A 20404-nucleotide genomic window follows, 5' to 3' on the forward strand; every position below is an offset into this window, starting at 1 on the left:
AAACCCCCAAAAAAAAAAAAAAAAAAAAAAAAGCTGAGATTCTTAAACTTTCTCCTCTTGTGCACTAAGAGAAAACCTACAATTTTAGATCTAACAGAGTACCACTAAATGAGAGTCAGTATACCATCTAAATCTGTATTGCCAGACGTAGTAAAGAGTGTAATATTTGATTAATGAATTGAAGTGTCAGCAATTCTTAGTAAATAATAAACTGTCGGTGATACTTATTAATTTTAAATGAATTTTAATGCTTTTATTGGAATTCTCAGAAGGATAAATTTGCTGGAAAACATACTCATGATTTACAAAACATAGGATTCTGTTACATTGGGAAATAAAAATCTTTTGATTTGTAAATGAAAATTCAAAACATTTGAACAGTGAAATCAAAAGTATCCAGGGACCCTAGTGTCTGTGGTTATATTAAAATAATTATATTTGTTGTCAGTAAGTCGTTAAAGTAGACCTAGAGTCTTGATTTAAAGCTTTGAGGTTTAGAAAATTTCTTAACAGGACAGTGTTGTATTGGGAGAGTGCCACCTGTTGGTAGTATGATGTACTACAAAATAGGTATCAACCGTGGAAGCACTCTCAATAAATGAACTCAGGTGCAGAAAGCTAAGAATGTTTTTTTTTTTTTAAATGTCCCAGAGGAAATATAAGTGACACAAAAGAAATTGAAAAGTCAGATTTTAATAAAGCACTAATATTCATCAAAACATAGAGGTATGGGCTCCTTGTTATAAGAAAAGTTTGAAGATTTAGATGTACAAATAAATTTGATTCAAAAAGCCTCATTCTGAGCACTCATTCTGTATATACTTGAGTTCCATGAAGAAAAGTTTTGCAGCATGACCAGGAAAAATCAGAATATTTTCAAAAATTTGATCAGTTATGGTATATTTAAAGTGTGGGAAATACTGTACAATCCTTTTTCCAAATGAGGCATGTTTGTATATCCTAACATAGAATGATTTCTAAGCCATGTTTTTAAAAACAGAGAAAGAATAACAATTGGTAAACTTACTACTTGTGTAAAAAATGAAGGGAAGAACATATCTAGCTAGGTTGATGACTTTTTATAACTCTACCTTTTTTACTATGATTATTTGTACGATGTATCCTCTTCAAATTAAACACTGTTTCTAAGAACCAAGCAGAAGCAACAATGGCTAGAATGTATAGGAAAAGAAAGATGAGCTCTAGGAAAGAAATCAACATGACCACCTCTTCTAACCTTGCTTCTGGAACATGTCTCTCTGCACCGTTTTCGCATGGAAATTAAGAGAAAGGTCTAACTAGAATTTAAACTCTGAGGCTGGTGTTATGTATAGTTTATCCATCACTGCCCTCATGTAAGTGTTGACTAATGACTAATAAAAGAACAAATAAATTTTAATGTCTGCTAAAGGTGCAATAGTGTAAAGACATTCTGAATATGCTCTTAGTATCTGCTAAAGAAAGCATGTCTGTATTGCCTACCTTCTGGTTTAGTTGGCTTTCACTCCTCTATAGTACAGTCTGTTTGTAAGAGATATTGGGCCGAGGATTTAGCTCAGTGGTTCTGCCACCTCCCTTGCAAGTGCAAGGACCTGACTTCAATCACCGGTACCCCCCCCAAAAAAAATTATTCATACTCTTCCGAATACTAAAAGAATGATTATTACTGCATATAAGATATATACATCTTACAGTTTATAAGAGGTAGTTAAAATCTAATTTATTTATTTTTAATTTTAAATTCCTTCCTTGATTTAATTATTCACTAAACATCTACTTACTTGGTAAAGACTGTTGAAACAGATGCACAGTTTGCATTTAGAATGTAAAATATCAGAAGTAGGATATCTTATTCCTAAATATTATGTCACTTAACTGTACATGATAAGCATATTTTATCCACCACTTGTTATGACTCAATTTGAATACATCCTAATCGCTAGTGTAGCCCAGTTTTTTCATATAGTTTTGCAAAACTAAAAGAATTTGGAATATGCTTTAGAACAATTGCACTAGTGATTTCTTCCCAATCTATACATCACTCTTGTCCATTCCCAAAGATTTCAGTGTACAGAGTTGCATAATAGCCTTGGAGGTGTGAAGGAAGATGGGGATTTTGAGTCATGAACAAATCCTGAAAAAATATTGTAACGGGAAATAGTTGCAAAAAGATTTCTCAGTAATCACAGTTTAAAATCTTTTCCAAGAAGTATTTCCAAAGAATGTTAGTAAGAAGTCTGGAACATCCTACCTGTCAGACGCAGCAAACACCGCTTTCAGTTTAGGCATCCAGAGATCTTGTTTTGCCTTTGGCACTTGCTCTGTCCCTTACACTGGACCAGTTGCTTCAATCTCCTGTATCCAAAACTGAGGCCTCTCTGGGAGGCTATGATAGTTAATACTGCCTTAATATGAGAGCGTTTATCATTTTGATCATACATCTAGAGCATTATGATTCAAGACAGAGTAGCTGTGAACCAACTGTAATGGAAAATTAAAATTAAAATAGAAAGGGTCCGGGATTTAGCTCAGTGGTTCCACTGCCTGTTTTGCAAACGTAAGTTCCCGAGTTTGATCTCTGATACCCCCAAAAAACTAGAAAAGGCCTCCTAAGTTGAGTGGTTACCATGTTTGCTGACTCTGTGCACTTTGGGTCTAAACTTTGGAACTGAATTTTTGGTATCCATCGAAATAGAAAAATTGGATACTATATGGCCATATGAAATGGCCAATAAGCAATTTATATTGTTTTTCATTGAAAAGATATTAAAAAATAACTTCCTCTCACCCCTCCCAGTAGAAGCATGAAAGTACTTTTCCTTCTTTAAAGGGACCATTGCAAAATAGAATTCAGTTGTGACTATGCACATGTAGTTCTGTGATACAGCATGACCCTAGCAAACCTTGTTTCCTCCTCTGTAGAATGGCAGTACCCAGACCTGCATCAGGGGGGGTGCTCGACAGGTAAATGCAGGTAAGGGGTTGGCACACAGTCAGTAAATACTCCATGAGTCGCAGTCATTGCTATCTAACCTTACTCCAGGAAACATTGAGCCAATGCTTGGTCTACGTGGCTGCCTTGTTATGTGGGGCTGGCGGCAAAACATCAAAGATGAGAAGATGTTCAGGAAGCCAGGCAGCCCAGAGTCCCACCGGGGGCAGCTAGGTTGCTTCAGTGCGTCCTGCAGGCTCCTCCGCTGCTAGCAGAACGTGGGATGTCAGGGGAGGCTTTGTGTTGCATTTTGAATGAATGCTCGTTGTATTCAGTTTGTAAATGTTAAAACTAGATTTTTTTTTATGGTCACCCTAAACCCATTAACTTTACAAAACAAAGGATCTTTATTTATTGTTTATAGCTCAAGGAAGAATGTCCATTTATTCATGTTTTTTTCCTAAACGCTATGCTGCATGGAAGTGGCTAAGAAAGCATTTGCCTTCTCTGTTAAAGTAACCTTCTGAATAGAACATAAATTAAATTATGACTCCAGGCTCACCGATGTCACATTACGATCTAATTTAGAGCTGAAAGGGGGAATTAAGATATGCATGTAAGATAATATGATCACAAAAATAACACTTATATTTTCAGTTTTACCAAGCAGTCTATAGTTTACTTCAAACGTTAACAGCCTTTGCAGTTTAAACTTTCTCCTTGGATATGAGTGGTTACGAAGGGGCATTCCCTTTTCTAGAAGTGTCCTTTCAGTGTTCTCTTGTTGGATTTTACTTCCACGTGTTTTAAATACAATTTGCTGGTTTTCTTTTCTCTTTGATAACAGGCCTAGTTAATGTGTGCTCTGAGAAGAGTGAATTACGATGAGTATGACTAGGAAAATATCACCGCACAGTTTAAAGTTCTGTTCTGTTTGGAGGCTTTGAATTCAAGTGTTGTGTTTATTTGTACCTCTTTTTATTAGCCTTTCATAGGATAGCTGTGGTTAGAACAAAACTATTGCCTCCCTGCTTGTGACCAGAGCAGGCTGCCTCGCAGATAAGGGTGAGGAAGTTTATCTCCTCTCCCTTCCTGAGCAAACACCTGGTGCCCCTTGGAATTAATTGCTCAGAAAGCCTCTAAATTCTTGAGCTTGCATGAATTTCTGGGCTGCAGAGACTAGGAAGGCAGTTGTTTTACTCAGCATCAGTATAGCCAGTTCCTTAAGAAGGGAGTGAATTATGTGCAGATTAGCTTGTCAAGAGGGTTCCTGACCTATTGGAGCCTGTTTATGATTCAGGTCCTCAGGGACAGGCAGGGCGGTTGTGAACAGTTGTGCTGTTGCACGCTGCTCAGCCCTAGAAGATGGCATTCACAGGGCACTGTGTGTGTGTGAACCCCTCCCAGGGACAGCCAGGGAAATCAGTGCCAGAAGTAGGAGCTGCTTGTGCTATTATCTGATTGTGAACAGAACCAGAGGGGAAGAGGAGAATCATCTCAAATTAAGGTAAACAGCAACATATGAAGACATCACAAAGTCAAGTCAGACATTTTAACGCAGTCCCAGTTTTCTGTGTAGCAGGGATTTTCCCTGTAGTCGAACGAGCTCCATGTCATGGGTAATGATGCTGGCCCTGCTTAGTGTATTTCGATATTACCTCTCCTAGAGCTTGCTCTGCTAATAATGGTAGTGCGCGCAGCTAGATCTGTGTTATTTCAGAGCCTTGAGATTTATCCTTCTGCATATCGACCCGGAGAGATTGGAACGAACAGTAGAAGAGTTTTCTCTACTGTAAAACTTCTTTCAATGAGCTATGTTAAAATGTACTACTTTACATCTTAATTCCTGTTTCATCTACTTTCCCTTCCCACCCCCCCAATCGCTTTAAAGATCTTTTATGTTCCTAAACCAGTTCCTCACAAGGAATGTAATCTCATAGTAACCAAAAAGGAAAAAAATTTAAATCCAAAAATATATATACTTTACAATATAACCGAGGGTGCAACCTGACTTGATCTCTGGAATACAACTACATGCTCTAAACCTGGGTCTTTGGTGGGAGGGTGGGCCTGGGAAGGTTAGCCTATCAGTGCCCTGCAGTGTCAAGGTGCTTGGTGACTGCCCACATCCAGGTGGGCGGCACCTAGTGGTGAGCACCTCATACTGCAGCTGCAAGTTACAAGAACAAATTACTGTTCCTTCCTCTGCCTTTTCCAACCCAATGATAAAATGTTTTCTGCTTAGAATCACATCATTCAAAAGGGAAGGGACCTGGGAGTCTTGTGTCTTCATCTTATAGTTAAACATAGAAGTTGGATGAATTCCAGGTTTAATGTACACGACTTGCATTTTCCTTTTTTTTTTTTTTTTTATCTTTACTTTCCTTTTAGTTGAAGTAAAATTAACACAACACTCTAAGGTAGACGGTGATGGAGCACTTGGTATGTTCACAGTGTACTAGAATCTCTGCTTAATTCGTAGGCTCGTTCTTGTTTTTAAGTAGTTCTTAGTTGGTTAATGAAGAAAAATGAAATATAGATAGTCCTTATAGATAACCCTCATTTCCCCTAATTGTCAGCTTCCCAGCTTGTTGCTTTAAAGTGGTATCCAAGAGCAGGCAGGGAAAGTGAAACGGTTTACCTGCCCTCCCTTACCTCTTTGTTGTCCACTGTTATCTCCTGGCAGATACTAGAGGTTACCATGTTCCAAATTTTCTTTGAGACTGCCTTGACTGTAAGACTTTGTGATGTATTTCCAAAGTCCTAGGTACTTAGGAAACCCTTCATGCACATCTCAGTAAGAAATTCGTGACTTATCCGTCGTTATTGTAAAGCTTTCCTCGTAGCGTAATGTAATAGTATTGCAAGAATACGAATTTGTGGCTCTAGGTCCACAAAGGGAGGTCAGGAGAGGAGCACCCCTCTTTTTGGCATCTGTACCTGAACGTATCTCTTTGGTCCTGGCCTAGCTAAGCAGCCTCCGGGTGGAATACCCGGGGTGTGACTGAACTTGAGGGGTACTGTTGGGTGAAAGTTGGAGGTGGGACTCTTGAGTGGTGGTAGGGCCGAGGGTTTCTAGAGCAGTAACGTTTACTGGCGTCCCACAGAATATAAACTCTGCCCAGACTGTAGACTTCATTACTTCCCCATCCTTGACAAGTACAACTTAATTGAATACGAAGCAATTTGATCTCTTTCACCTAATATATCAAGCAAATTCAATAAACATAAATCCTGCTAATGATTCAGCTGACCCCTGTGGAGCTGAGCTCATCAGCATTCGCGGTTTTGACTCTCTCTGGGATTGTAGGCACAAATGTTTTTATTTCTGATCGAGGTGCTTCCCTGACGCTGAGGGTCTAGGGAGTGCAGTTAATAATTCTCTGGGGTGTTAGAAGGGCAGCCGTGGAGAGAATGAACATGGTTTGGCACATAGAACACTCTGGGTTCAAATCCCTCACCAGACCTTGGTTAAGTTATGCTGTAAACCTTAGTGTTTGTATGGGAAACAAAAGGTGCTGGTTACAAAGATTTCTTGGGTTTTTCTGAGATTTAAATGAAAGCGTAGAGAGAAGTACATAGGGTCTGGCACACAGCATAATGACTGGAGTCAGCCTGGATGATCTGGAGAAACTTCTCTTTGGAAGTTGATTGCCCACCGAAAGAAGAGAGAGCTCAGAGCTGGTCACAGTGGCATCATCGTCCCCTGCCTCTCCCAGCCTTCGCCCTGTTCCTACTGTTCTCAGCCTCTGATCGAAGCAATGAATGAATCAGTCAACTTACCAGTCATTGAATGAAACAATGCGTGGGTCGCTTTCAGCACAGCTAAGGCAAAGAGAACCATTATCCTGTCAGAAGATGGAGGATCTAAAGCTCAGACAAATGTGTCCTGACCAAAGTGCTATAGAAAATCTCTGAGTAGAATCCAAGTTTTCTGATTCCAGATCCCTTTCTCTTTGTAGACTGCACACTTTCTGTTACAGCTCCAAACATTTTCATTTCAACGAAGCAGAGTGTCTGCCTCTCCACAGGGACTAAGACTTTAGTCTCTGAAAAAAAAAAAAAGCGTCATGGCGACCTGCAGATGTCCATTTCCCCAGAGTCAACAGCAGTGCCAGCCAAGGCTCTCTGTCACCCTCTTTGCCCAGTACTGGATGGATGGACTCTTCTGTAAATGCTAAACATTTTATTTATGTCAAAGCTTTTACTAATTCAGTTTAAGAAAAGTGCCTCTGACGACCCTCACTGAGCCCTGGGTGCCCATTCCTTGCTCTCTGTCCTTCCTTCCTGTCCTGGTTGGTGTTTTCTGAGCACCGCCATCCATAATACATGTCGAAGCCTGTGGGGGAGAGATCTGGTGGGAGGTGAACTATGACCCATATTTCTTAATTCATAAAAATCGCTCCTTGTGTGTCTCCCTGTCTATGCGGTTCAGACTTTAGAGAATAGAATTTTTCACCCCTGATGTATAGAGGCTGACACGAGGCCTCTGCTTCATTTCTAAGAGCAGCTGAATCTAATCTGCCTCAGACAGCGCTAAACTTCACCGCCTGCTTCTCACATGCCAGAGTGGCGCTGGGACACGTGACTGTCCAGACCGGCTGCGCACATGTGTCTGTCATCCGGCATGGACAGTTCCTGCCAGGGCAGTGTAATGTGCCCCCATTGCTGCTGACAGCAGGGCGGGGGGCAGACCTCCTGGCTCCAGGGGGTAATTAAAATTATTTTTCAATTTATAGTGAAAAATCAAAGCACCATGTGTCGTACGAATCCGCCGTGTCAGGAAATTAGTGCGATCCATGGCCTGGATCTTGTTTAGACCACTTAGCGATGGTGTCCCATGCCATCCATGCCTCCTTTTCATAGCTATGATTGAAAGCTGAGTATTTGTACTTGGGGACCTGAGGAATTGGGGGGGTACATTGAGGTGCCAGTGTTTTCATTTCCTGTTCATTTCACATTTGTGTCTGGCTAGATCCCAAAGGGGCACATTCTAAGGGGCCTCTGAAATGGTCCTGCCTTGCGAAGCACACCTCCTACGACAAGCAAAACCAGTCCTCTCCAGGGAGCCCCAGACAGTGAGGCGATTGATGATGTGCGTAAATAAAGGGTGTGCTGGGGAAGGAGAGAGATTCGAAGGACGGAAAATGTGTGTTTGTGTGCACACGTTGAGCTGGAGAAAGCAGCAACCAAAAGCTGCTCATGGGTCCTCCTGGGAGTTCAAGATCTGCCCTTGGGCTTTGGACCTGGAGCCAGCCACGGTTTCCTGCTGCCTGCCACGCTGGACCCCTGTAGTGACCCTAGGAGTAGCCAAGGCTAAACACCTCCAAGCTACAGTGGGTTCTGCTTGTGGCCGGGACCTTCAAAGATCCCACACTTGCTAGAAATCTACCTGTTCCAGAGTCCTGATGAGGATACCTTGTCCAAGAGTCAGAATAGTCCGTGCTACTCCTTTTTGTCCCCTGTACACAAACCTACTCTCAATTTACCATAATACTTCTTTTCCCATTGGGAGCTTTCCTGTCATTTGAACATTAACATTGCTACGAGTCGCTTGTTCTAATACTGTCCCTGAAAATCTGTTTCCACATGTTCAGCAGGGACATAGTGATTTCACTTGGGGGAAAACAGTGTGAGCAAGTGCCTTTTTCCTTGGTGCTTTGAAATTTATAAACAATTCCACAACATTCTCATTTTTCATATGTCAGTGACGCGGAGGTAGACAGTTACTACCCTTGTCTGACAGATGTGGAAACTGAGGTTTGCCCACAATTGCTAACCTGGACACAAGCCCTGCCTCCGTCTCCAAAGCCCACATTCTCTCCCTTACCCATGTGCTCACTTCACCCTTGACCTTGGCCAAGAGTCACAGCAGATGTGTACGGCAGGAGAGGTGGCGTGGATGGATGAAGGTAGACCCATCCATACGCCCAGAAAAGTCATTCAGACCACATGCCGTACCGCTGAGGGGAAGCAGCCCGTGTTCCTGTATGAAACAGGACGTGCAGAAATGATATTTTCAGAGCTGACCCAAACCGTCTTGAAGCTTGGCATGTCAATGCGTTAGAGAAAGGAAAACAGCTACAGAGGACAGTAAGTCCTAAATCTCAAGAGTAAAAACATCTGGCTGGGAAACAAAGATGTGCCTAATCCCAAAGGTGCCACCTCCCACCTTTCTTCCTGCTGCCCCCACCAGCCTGGGTCAAGCTGTGAGCCTTCGTTTGGAAACACTGGGTGGGCAGTTCCCAGACACAACTGAGTTTCCCTTCTCTGTGCCTTTGTGCTTTAAAGTTAACCCCCAAAAGTCTTCCTGTAATGAAACTCCTTTCCATCTACGTAGCTGTCCTTCACATGCAGCCCTCGCAGGAAGCGGTTTTGGAACAATGCACAGGAATGGACGTCTTTGCTCCTCATCTCACACCAGGTCCCCGCTTTGGCATCGCCATATGCGGAGAGCTGTGGCCATCTTGCTTCTCTGAGGAGGCGGCGTGGGCAAGGGGCAGGGCACAGGATTGCGGCCGGGCCCTCTTTTGTCACTGGACATGTTTGAGCTGCCCAAGAGGACACCCTGTCGTCCCTGGGTTTAGTTTTACAAATTAACTACAGGAATTTATTTTTTCTATCCATTCTCATTTAAACTCATATAAAACTATTGAATAAGTCTCCTCTTCTGATGTACAACAAATATATATAAAAGGCCATGAGAAATTACCTCAGCTCTCAACAACTTGTAAGTATTTGAGTGGTTTCGCTCTAGAATGGAAATTCCCAATTTTTTTTCAGAATTTAACCAGAACGGATGACGATTTGTGCTTTCTCTGTTTGAAGGTGTACTTTTTTCTGTCAAAGATTCTCTACCAGGTTCTGGTTATTCTTTAGTGAAAGTCGTATTTCTCATGAAATGGCTTCATCAGTGCTAGGGATGCCAAGGGTCTGGATGCTCTTGCTGGTATGCTTTGCCCTAAAGAAAATTTGAGGAAGGGACAACCAGGATTCCAGTGGCCCAAGGTCTTTTCCAGCCTCCTGCACATCCCTCAGAGTGTGTGTGTGTGTGAGTGTGTGAGTGCACACGCACAGCCCTTCGGACACCTTCCCCCCACTCCCTCAGCTGAAAGGAAGTCTCCAGAGTCCACACTGTTGCCTAATGTTCTCTCTGTTCCGTACAAGGGGAGGACCCCAGACAGGCGTGAGCATTGTCCGTGTGCCCCGAGATCGGCCATACAGTCCTGGGGTTTGCTGCCCTGCCAGCCGGTCCCGCAGATCTGTGGACCTTGAGGAAGGAAACCCCGGGATTGTCACTGCCTGGACAGTGCACTTGCCGTCATCTGTGTGCTCAGCGTGTGGAGCCAACCTTCCCACAGCTCTCCCTCCAGATTCGGGGAGTAACTGCTGTGCTGGGCGGGTCCCCTCAGGCGAACTAGAGCGAGTTGAGCAGTCAGACAGCTGGGGGCCGGCCCAGCCTCGAGTGGGAATGTGGCCCGAGGAAGTGGTCACTGCAGGAGACTCTGGCTGGGGCACAAAGCAGGCGGTGACAGGAATCCCAGAGGACCTGACCTGTCGGAGGAGAGGGAGGATGTTCCAGGTTAGCACCTCTGTGCTGCATTCCGGGCTCTAGGTCTGGTGCTGCCGCAGGCCAGCTGGGATTTCACCTCTCCGTGCTTTTCTGTGTGAGATGCAGGTGACGACAGAGGTGTGTCGGGTGCTTAGCCTCCACGCGAGACACAGGCCACGGAGCAGGCAGTGTGCGGCCGTTAGCTGTCGTTACTGCTCCCCTGCTGCCACACTTATCCTCCGAAGGGCCGCGGGGTGACACAGCAGTCTAGGAGACTGGGGTGGGGTTGCAATCCAAGTCGCGGACCAGCAGCCTCCTGGCTTGCTGATGGATCCTTGCTGAACACCAGAGATACGGTTTGCCTGTTTCCAGTGAATGAAAGCCCAGCTGTCAGTAAGGGTGACTACTTCAGGCCTTAGAAATGCTTTTCGATGATAAGGTCCAATGGTCTTGTATAAAGCCATTCTTCCAGCAGGCCTGACGCACCCTCCGATTTTCTTCATTACTTTCCTCCCTGTCTTGGGACATGTTCTGAAGCTGTTTTTGCCCGCAGCCCTCCTCGGGCGTGGGTGTAGATGCGCCGGTGCCGCCAGCGGCCATGGGTCTCACGCTGCTGTGTGTCCTTCCTCCTCAGACGACTACGCACAGCTGTGTAACATCCCCGTGACAGGACGCCGGCGGCCGTATGGACGCGATGCCCTGGTTGACTTTAGTGAGCAGTACTCTCCAGAACCGGACCCCTACTTCATCCAGGACCGTAAGCAGCCTCGTTCAGTTACGCCGGTGCCGCCAGCGGCCATGGGTCTCACGCTGCTGTGTGTCCTTCCTCCTCAGACGACTACGCACAGCTGTGTAACATCCCCGTGACAGGACGCCGGCGGCCGTATGGACGCGATGCCCTGGTTGACTTTAGTGAGCAGTACTCTCCAGAACCGGACCCCTACTTCATCCAGGACCGTAAGCAGCCTCGTTCAGTTACTTTGAAACTAAACTGTGGCTAAGAGTCACTCCGTGGTTATCAAACATGCAATCGTGGGAACCAGTTCACAATGCAGACTTCTGTGGGCCCGGGCCCAGACCTGCCGGTGAGGATGTCTGGGGGGTGCCCTGCAGCTGGAGTTACAACCCCCAGGTGGACCTCCTGTACCCCCAGGGGTGAGAACTGCCACATCACGTAATTAGTCTTGCTGGTGGGGACACTGTTTACCTTCCTTAGAGGAACAAGAATGATCTTGTTACTGCAGCTGCCACAGCAAAACTATTTCTCCTCACACGAAGCAGTAGCCTACTTCAAGGGCCTGGAGCATTCTGTCCTTGAGGAAATGACAAATGTTAAGCGTACCGAGCTGATCTTTATTCGAATTTTAGAGTAGGAGGTCAAAAAAGCTCTCCCTGTGAGAAATAAACTTTTAGAATCCACTTGTGAAGGGATTTATTAAGTAAGAAGTGATGTGCGCCAGCTTTTCCTAGAGTTGTGAGCAGAGCTTTCCTGCAGGAGGTGGCCGTGTGTGTGTGCAAATACGCAGTGTCCCCTCTAGAAAGGAAATGCCCTGCCCTGGACAGCCAGAGGGCCCTGCCTGAGGACATGCACACACACACAAACGTACACACACGGGCTGTTTTTTCACTGGGGCCAGCAGAGCTTTCACATACAGATCGGTGACTTCAGGTCTGAAGACTGAAGGGTTCAAATGGGGTAGTAGTTCGTACACAATAGGCTGTCTCACTTCAGGAGCAGGGAGAGGGGAGGTGCTGATTCGGGAGCCTGTCCACCTCCTGTACCTGTCACCACATTCTCAGGCAAGAAGTCCCCAAGGCCCACACCGTTAGAGAGGCTGCTGGATTCCAAATGCAAGGACGCTTTTTCTTCTTCTGGGCCCTGTTACCCAGCTAACCTGGCTGGCCCCAAGAACTTCGTAGTTACATCAGAGGCTCTTTCCTCAGTCAAAAAAGCTTTTCCTGCTTACCTTTCTGTTTCCTCTCTCTTCTTTCTCCTGCCTTTGGGTTTTTTAAGTGTGGGAGAGAAATCTCCTCTGTCCTCCCTTAGTTCTTAGGTGGTTCTCTGGCTGGATCTGAGAACTGGGTTAGTACACGTGCTTATGAATAAGAGAAAATATAAATGTTCTGTGGGGTTACATGTACCTGGGGTCTGCACAAGAGAGAAGTCCAAAGGAATTTTTACACTTTTTAGACAAAGAATAATGAATTTGTGAAAGAATGATAGGAAAAATGGATATCTGTGCTAGGATAGTTGAGTTCTAGGCACATTACCAGGAGAGATCAGTAAAGGGAATGTCAGAGATAGTACGGGATAATGGTTACTTCAGGAGTTGTTTGTCCAGGGTCACTGCAGCCCCGGTTACCAGCCTCTGGTGATCAAAGCTCCTTTGCAGCCTTAGGACGTGAAGGACACTCCCTCCCCTAGGAATCTTTATGGCTTGCTGAGTGTGGAGGAGGACAGGCTTGGGGACCCATTCTGAGGTTACAGTTCCTCCAGGGACTTCTTCAGTTTAAAAGCTTCTGTATACCCCTTTGGCACATTTTCAGGCGGCTCATCTTTAACTCCTTTAAAGGACGTTTCATCCAGTCACCCAGCAGAGTTAAGAATGCTGTAGAATGTACGCGAGCACAGCGTTCTGTTCATGCAGCTAAGGTGATCAGCACACACCTGGAACCCTCAGCCTGGACAAGGACATTGTCACAATGCCCCTTCCTACCCTTTCCTGAGGCTAACCACATCCTGACTTCTAACACCATAGATTAACAGCCCACAGCTCCACTCCCTGGGAACGCCCTAAATGTACTCAACGCTCTAGGACTGCACACTTAGACACAATCATCACCGTGGGTGTTGGAGGTCAGTAAACATTTGCTTTTAAAAAAGGAAGAAATACCCACTTTGCCCCCATAAGTCCAGAAATACCGAGTCCAGTCTGTTCTAACAGTGGTGTGTGCCTGTGTCTGTGTGTCTGTCCTCTATCGTATTACAGTACAGGCTACAGGAGTTTCAATGCTGGAATTTTCTATTTTCGGTTCCTTCATGTTAATGCTAGCATTGCTCTAAAACGTTTTTAAAATTTATGATAACTGTTAAGAAATAAACATGTAGTTGTCACATAAGTTCCTATTTAGCAGCACAGGAAGTGGACATGCAGTTCTTAGAGCTCCAGCTGTGATGCTGAAATGACCATCAAACACAGCACCAGTTACAGAGAAATCCCTGCCCCGCCCCTGTGAGCTCACAGTCCAGTAGCAGGGCTCTCAGGGCACACAGTAACGGGAGAAACTAGTGAGGTTTCTTTCCACCTTTATGGTTTGCCATCTCTGTTACCTTCTGTTTGAGCTGTGTTTCTTAAAGTGGAATTTATTACAGCAGAAACTGCCATATTCTTCTCTAAAAGGCCAGAGTGTAACCATTGTTGGCTTTGCACAGCTATAGTCTGCCCACCTCTTTCAGAATCATGAAGCATTTTGGTGAATCTGCTTGATGTATCCAAGAGTTTCAAGATTAATTTCATGTTTTTTGAGACAGAGTCTAGCTATGTAGTTGAGACTGACCTGGAACTCAATATGTAGCTCAGGCTGGTCTTGAACTCACAGCGATCCTCCTGCCTCAGCCTCCCTGCTGGGATTACAGGCATGCACCACCACGCCCGGCCACTTAATTTCATGTTTTAATTTCTGAATAAAAAATAATTTTACTAGCTACTTAAATCAAAATGATTTTGCTACAAACCATGGAATTTTGATATTTTCTTTCAGAACTTATTTTCTGAAATGAGTATTTTTAAACTTGACTTTGAGTATCTTCTGTCATTGTGCTGATGGCCTGTAATGTTTCTTTCCGCATTAAAATTTTGAAATTTTAATGTCCATGGATGTATTATTGGATTTTTTAAATCACGGTAGGCCTTACGGCCTTGCAGAGCAATGATATTTTGCTGCCCCCTGCAGTTCCTCTGGAGAATTGCTGCAAAGGCCAGAATGAGCAGAAAATTTGGGCCCTATATTTAATTTCCTTTGAAGATAATTTGAGGAGCGCTTGGGGAGGGGAGGGGAGAGGAGAGACCATGTATCAGTATATTTGGGTCATTATGCAGTTGTATTTGTGACTTTCCTCTTTAGAAAGAAGACTAAACATTTGTGATGCCTGGTTACATTTTTTTCTAATGCTAACACTAGATGTCTTTAAACTGATTCAGAACTAGATCTTAAACTATAAAGCGAATCAAGTTAAAAAAATTCATTTCATTTTTATAAAAAAGCCTTTTGGTTTTCTAAACACAAGTATGATGTATTTTCCCATTTCTCAGGATGCTTTGAATCTTTTTTACTGCCTTTAGCCTTTGATCCCTGTGTAGGGCTCATTCCAAAGCCAGAGCAAACAGACTTCACAGAGCAAGGCCAGCCTGGGTTTTTTCTGGTCTTGAAAACTCCAATTGAAAAAGCACCTCTCCGCCTCTTGTGCGTCTTTGTTTTGTGGTCTTTTGAGACAGGGTCTCACTATGTAGTTGAGACTGACCTGGAACTCACTATGTAGCCCAGGCTGGTCTCCAACTCACAGACATCCTCCTGCCTCAGCTTCCCGAGTGCTGGGATTATCTGCTTGCGCTACCATGCCTGGCTCTACTGTTACCCTGAAAGATTTTCTAACATTAACCTTACTGAGAACTCAGGAAAAGTGACATTTTGAATGAACACTACTATGTAGTTGAGACTGACCTGGAACTCACTATGTAGCCCAGGCTGGTCTCCAACTCACAGACATCCTCCTGCCTCAGCTTCCCGAGTGCTGGGATTATCTGCTTGCGCTACCATGCCTGGCTCTACTGTTACCCTGAAAGATTTTCTAACATTAACCTTACTGAGAACTCAGGAAAAGTGACATTTTGAATGAACACTTTTCCTAATTAAGAGCAAAACCAAAAACCAGCCAGGTCTGGTGACATGCTTATAATCCTAGCACTTGGGGGGATGAAGCAGGAGGATCTCCATGAGTTGAAGGCCAGCATGAACTACAATGCAAGACCCTGTCTCAAAACTAAACCAAAAACCATTCTTGCATTTTCATTTTATATGTGATTTTAATATAAAACATCAGAATTTGAAATGTGGGGATAATCTGTGCAACACATACAATAAAATATTTGTATGCTTTGTATTGTATATAGATATATTCCATATTAAATTCTGATGTTTTCAGGTATCAGAAATATATATGAAATGAACCATAGCCTCAGTAGTCAAACCGAGTAGGAATACAGAGTTTCTAACCTGGCTCCTACCTTTTGCTTCCCAGGCTATTTAAACAGCTTTGAGGAGTTACAAGCAGAGGAGTGTGGCATCCTCAATGGCTGTGAGAATGGCCGGTGTGTGAGGGTCCAGGAAGGTTACACCTGTGACTGCTTTGACGGGTACCACCTGGACACGGCCAGGATGACCTGTGTGGGTAAGATCAAAGTCCTGTGGGACATTCTTTTCCCAAGATCCTCTGGGGCCACATCAAGGAGTATAGACATCAGAAAAATACACAGCTTCCATAGTAATCATTTTGGATACAACTCCTCCTAAAACTACCTTTCACAGTGCCCTCCCATTCTGAGGTGAATAGGATATTTTATTTTACCTGCACTGTGCCTCTATGATGAAAGATACTTGATTTTTTTAGTTTTTGTTTTTTTGGTACCGGGGGTTGAACTCGGCCTTGTGCTTTCGGAACCACTGAGCTAAATCCCTGGCCCCTTGGAACTCACTGTGTAGCCCAGGCTGGTTTCGAACTCACAGCGATCTTCCTCCCTCAGCCTCCCAAGTGCTGGGATTACAGGTGTGCCCCACCACACCCAGCCAAAAGATACTTGAATTTTTTTTAAAAAAAAACATTTCCTCTCCCTCCTGTAGCAGTCCCTTTGCCCACCTTTGATTTGGGAATCTTAATCTTTGTTGGGTTTGGAACATAGGTAGTGTGAGCTCACGCAGGTGTTAGCAGCCTGTGAGAGCCTAAGTGTATATTGTGTGGAAAGAAATCTAAGAATGAAACTGAAGGCCCAAGAGTGGCTGCTCTGAGAGAGCTCTCTGCTCACTTCCCCTTCACAGAATCCAGCATTTCATCTGTGACTTGGGAAGAAATCAAGGAGTAATATAGTTCCTTCATCTTTGAGGCTTGACATGACAGTGTGAAGCTGGCAGAACATTCATGTAGTTAGAGAACAAGGAAACCAATTCTAGACTCTCCCTGATGATGTACCTTAAGCTGCAAGTAATCGTTTTTATATTGCACATGATTGAAACAAGCCATGGTGGCAGAGACTGCCCAGTGCGGGTGGGAGCGGTGGCTGGGCTGGCTGCCCCCTGAGAGGAGGTTGTGCTTCTCACAGAGTGATATGCAAGACTGCTCACCTGCATGGGTTGGCTTTTTGCAGATGTAAATGAATGTGATGAGCTGAACAACCGGATGTCGCTCTGCAAGAACGCTAAGTGCATTAACACCGAAGGTTCCTACAAATGCTTGTGTTTGCCAGGCTATGTACCTTCTGACAAGCCCAACTACTGCACTCCACTGAATACTGCCTTGAATTTAGAAAAAGACGGTGACCTGGAGTGAAAGAGTCTGCATCACCTAAGCCCGTATACTCTGCACTGTGTAAAGGAAAAGGGAGAAACAGATAATACTTGAGACATCGCACCTAACCCAGAATGTTGCAGGTATGGAAACAGCGTGGAGTTGCGTGTCCTCCAAAGACAATGAGAGGATTTAGTATGAGTCTGACTGGAAAACAGACCAAATGGATATTTCCCTGAAAAACCAGTATATATAGTCTGTTCATATGTAAAATTCAGTGGAAAAGAGGCAGAACAGTGCTGTTATTTTAAACGAAAGGCTGTATTATTATGTTTTGTTGTTTTGTTTTATTACTATTGCATAAATATGGCATTTAAATAGTGGTGGAAATGTTTTATATGATTTTTTTTTTGGTTGCGCAGTTCCTTGGCTACTGTTTTTCCTTTTTCTTCAGATTGTTATAAAAATAAGTGCAAAAGTCTTTGATTAAATGTTGTTAAGCTGTATTATAAGTTTTGTGACACAGGGTTATGCTATTCCTGGTCTGGAACATTTTTAAAATAGAATTGTCTGTCCTGTGGAGCAGGCAGTGATTTTGTTTCAAAACTTGTATACACATTTGGAGAAAAAACTTTATAATTTCCATGTATTGTCTGATTTTCATGTCCATTCTTAGCCAAGCTGCTAGCAGATGTCATTTGGATCTTTTTCCTTCATTGAAATGGAAGAATTTATGAGCTTATACTAATCTTGTAATATGTAAAGTAAGCCCAGCAAATTTTAAAAATGATCCCCAAATATTTACTATTGTACGTTAAAGCAAAATAAATTACCATTTTTGTAGAAAAAAATTCTGCCCAAGAGTGATTTTCAGTGAGTTCATGCATACAGGTTGTATCCTGCCTAGCTCCCCTCCCCTTTTTTTAACCTGTGGTCCTCTATTAAGATAGATTGTCTTTGATAAGATAATCATTAGTTTGATGTTATAGGATGCATTGTTTCCCTAAAATTCAGTTTGAAGTTCTAATGCTCAGTACTTCAGAATACGACTGTGTTTGGAGACAGAGCTTTAAAGAGGAAATTAAAGTTACATGAGCTGTAGTCTGACGTGGCTGGTGTCCTTATATGAAGAGTTCAGGACATGGACACACAGAGGGAAGACACATGTGAAGACACAAGGAGAAGATGGCCATCTAGAACAAAGCAGAGGGGCCCAGGGGGTAAAAAAAATGGTAAGAAACCAACTCTACAAAAACTTTGACCTTGAACTTTCCCTTTCCAAAATCACAAGAAAATGAAGTTATCCTGTTTAAATCATCCAGTCTGTGGCACTTTGTTATGGCAACTCTAAGCAGATAAATACAGATGTGTCTCACAAGAATAGTGAACAGTAGCTTTCAGGGTCCCAGTCCCTGCCTACTTACTACACGTAAGGCGTTTGTTCCATAACTTACAGTGAAATTCAGAATTCTCTTTTATTAATAAGAGCATCTGAGTTCAACAACAACAAAAAAACAGACTATGTACAGTATAGGCATGCCCAACAGAAAAATATCCCCGTTTAACATTTCCCTGGAAGACAGGCCTCTTGAAACAAGAGTAAATAAGGTTTTAGAGAAGACTGCAAATCAGATGGCCTTGAAATACGGAGACTATCCTGGATTATCTGGGTGCATCCAATTAACCTCAGGGTCCTTACAAGGAAAAGACTCAGAAATTTAAGAAGGAAATCAGAAAGAGATGTGAATATGGAAGTCAGATGCAATGGAAAAAGTTTCAGTGGCCACTGCTAGCTTTAAAGATGGAGGAACCAGGGAGGGGGCCTGAGCCAGGGAAAGCGGGCAGCCACTGGGAGATAGAAGAGACAAGGAAACAACTCCCCTTAGAGTCTCTGGAAGGACCACACCTTGACACCTTGGTTGCCATCCATGACGCTGTCAGCTTCCAAAGCTATGCAATGATGAGATGCCCATGCACTGTCTAAAACTACTACATTTAAGGTAATACAGAGCTAATACGACATGAAACCTTCACAAAAGCTTATTCTTACATTTTTCAACTGATGCCTGTATAAGAGAGAAATTTATGACCACTTTCCATCCCAAGCAGAAATGCTTTGAGTATCTTACATTCTAACATGATGGTTTTAAGCCATTTCAGTTGCTTTTTCGTGAAACTAGGAGGTTTGAGTTGAAGTCTTTTAAATTCTGTCGGCACTCTCATACAGAATGTTTAAGCAGGAAATTCTTATCCATGTAATGAAAACACAGTATTAACTGTGACTTTTTAGAGTAGTGCACAGATTTTTTTAACAGCCGCAGAAAAATTTATGTGTATGATACATAGGATTTTTTAAAGCTCCTTTCAGTTTAGTGCTGTCACTGATAAAAATCTCCAAACTGTACTAAAGCAAGAGAATAAAGCTGTTTACCTTGAAGCACCAGTTACACCAATTCTTAATGTACAGTTGCCCTTATGCAAGGTTTGAGATCTGTGGCAGTGGTCACAATTCATTAGCCAGGAAGAGCTAGACACAGTAAGGTGCATTCCACTCGTTCACTAGCGTGCATTTTCTGGCTACTTCTAAGCACCTCAGGCCCAAGTAACAGCCAGGTCTCCTCTGTCCACCCATGGACTGTCTCTACACCTTAAAATGCTATCAACAATACTTCGTTCTTGCATAAAATCAAACCATGTGCCAAAAATAAGCCACACCTGACTAGCACACTTAAACCTCTGTCATTCAAAATTATTCTCTTGAAATCTGCCATATTAAAATGATCACCAAGTACAAATCCAGCAAGTTAAGCCCTTAAATATATCAGTTCTTTTTACTTCATTAGTTATACATCACAATGTTCAACTTCATCATTCATATTTCTCTAAAAAAAATGTTTGACAGGGGCTGGGGATTTAGCTCAGTGGTTCTGGTGCCTACCTTGCAAGTGCAAGGACCAGAGCTCCATCCCTGGTTAAAAAAAAAAAAAAAAGTTTGACGTAATGTCAGAATTCAGCTTTAGTAGTTTCACATACAATGAGACTATTTTTGACTAATATGTGTTTTGATTGGGGTGATTCTGAGTGCCAAAAATGCACTGTCAGAAATTTTGATATGAATGACAGGCTCATGAACATTTTGAGTGAATAGTACAAGAAGTTAACATGTAAATCATTGTTACATGCACTACCACGTAGAGACACAATGCACAGGAACAGAATCTGTTACTATAAACATCTTTAGGATCAAAGATAGCAGAACCCAGCACTCACTTCCTTCTGGAAGAACCAAAGTTACAAAGCTAATAGGTAGCTAGCTGCATTTTGAGGAGAGTGACTGTGAAAGGACGCTAGAAATGAGAGA

General features: G+C 43.2%; 1 protein-coding gene across 4 annotated transcripts in view; it reads left to right on the plus strand.

Moving 5' to 3' along the window:
- The window catches only part of Ltbp1 (latent transforming growth factor beta binding protein 1), a 219578-nt gene extending 201600 nt beyond the window's left edge, over positions 1-17978 (plus strand). For all 4 annotated transcript variants that reach the window (XM_010645197.3, XM_019204342.2, XM_010645206.3 and 1 more), the window contains 3 exons: positions 11119-11241; positions 15784-15933; positions 16904-17978. In XM_010645197.3, coding sequence (XP_010643499.1) covers positions 11119-11241; positions 15784-15933; positions 16904-17085 — 455 coding nt within the window. In that variant the 3' untranslated portion in view covers positions 17086-17978. The remainder of the gene's footprint in view (positions 1-11118; positions 11242-15783; positions 15934-16903) is intronic.
- Positions 17979-20404: the final 2426 nt, after the last annotated feature.

This window comes from Fukomys damarensis, unplaced genomic scaffold (genome assembly GCF_012274545.1).
Source record: "Fukomys damarensis isolate Sample0158 unplaced genomic scaffold, DMR_v1.0_HiC HiC_scaffold_2, whole genome shotgun sequence".
In the NCBI taxonomy this organism is placed as follows: Eukaryota; Metazoa; Chordata; class Mammalia; order Rodentia; family Bathyergidae; genus Fukomys; species Fukomys damarensis.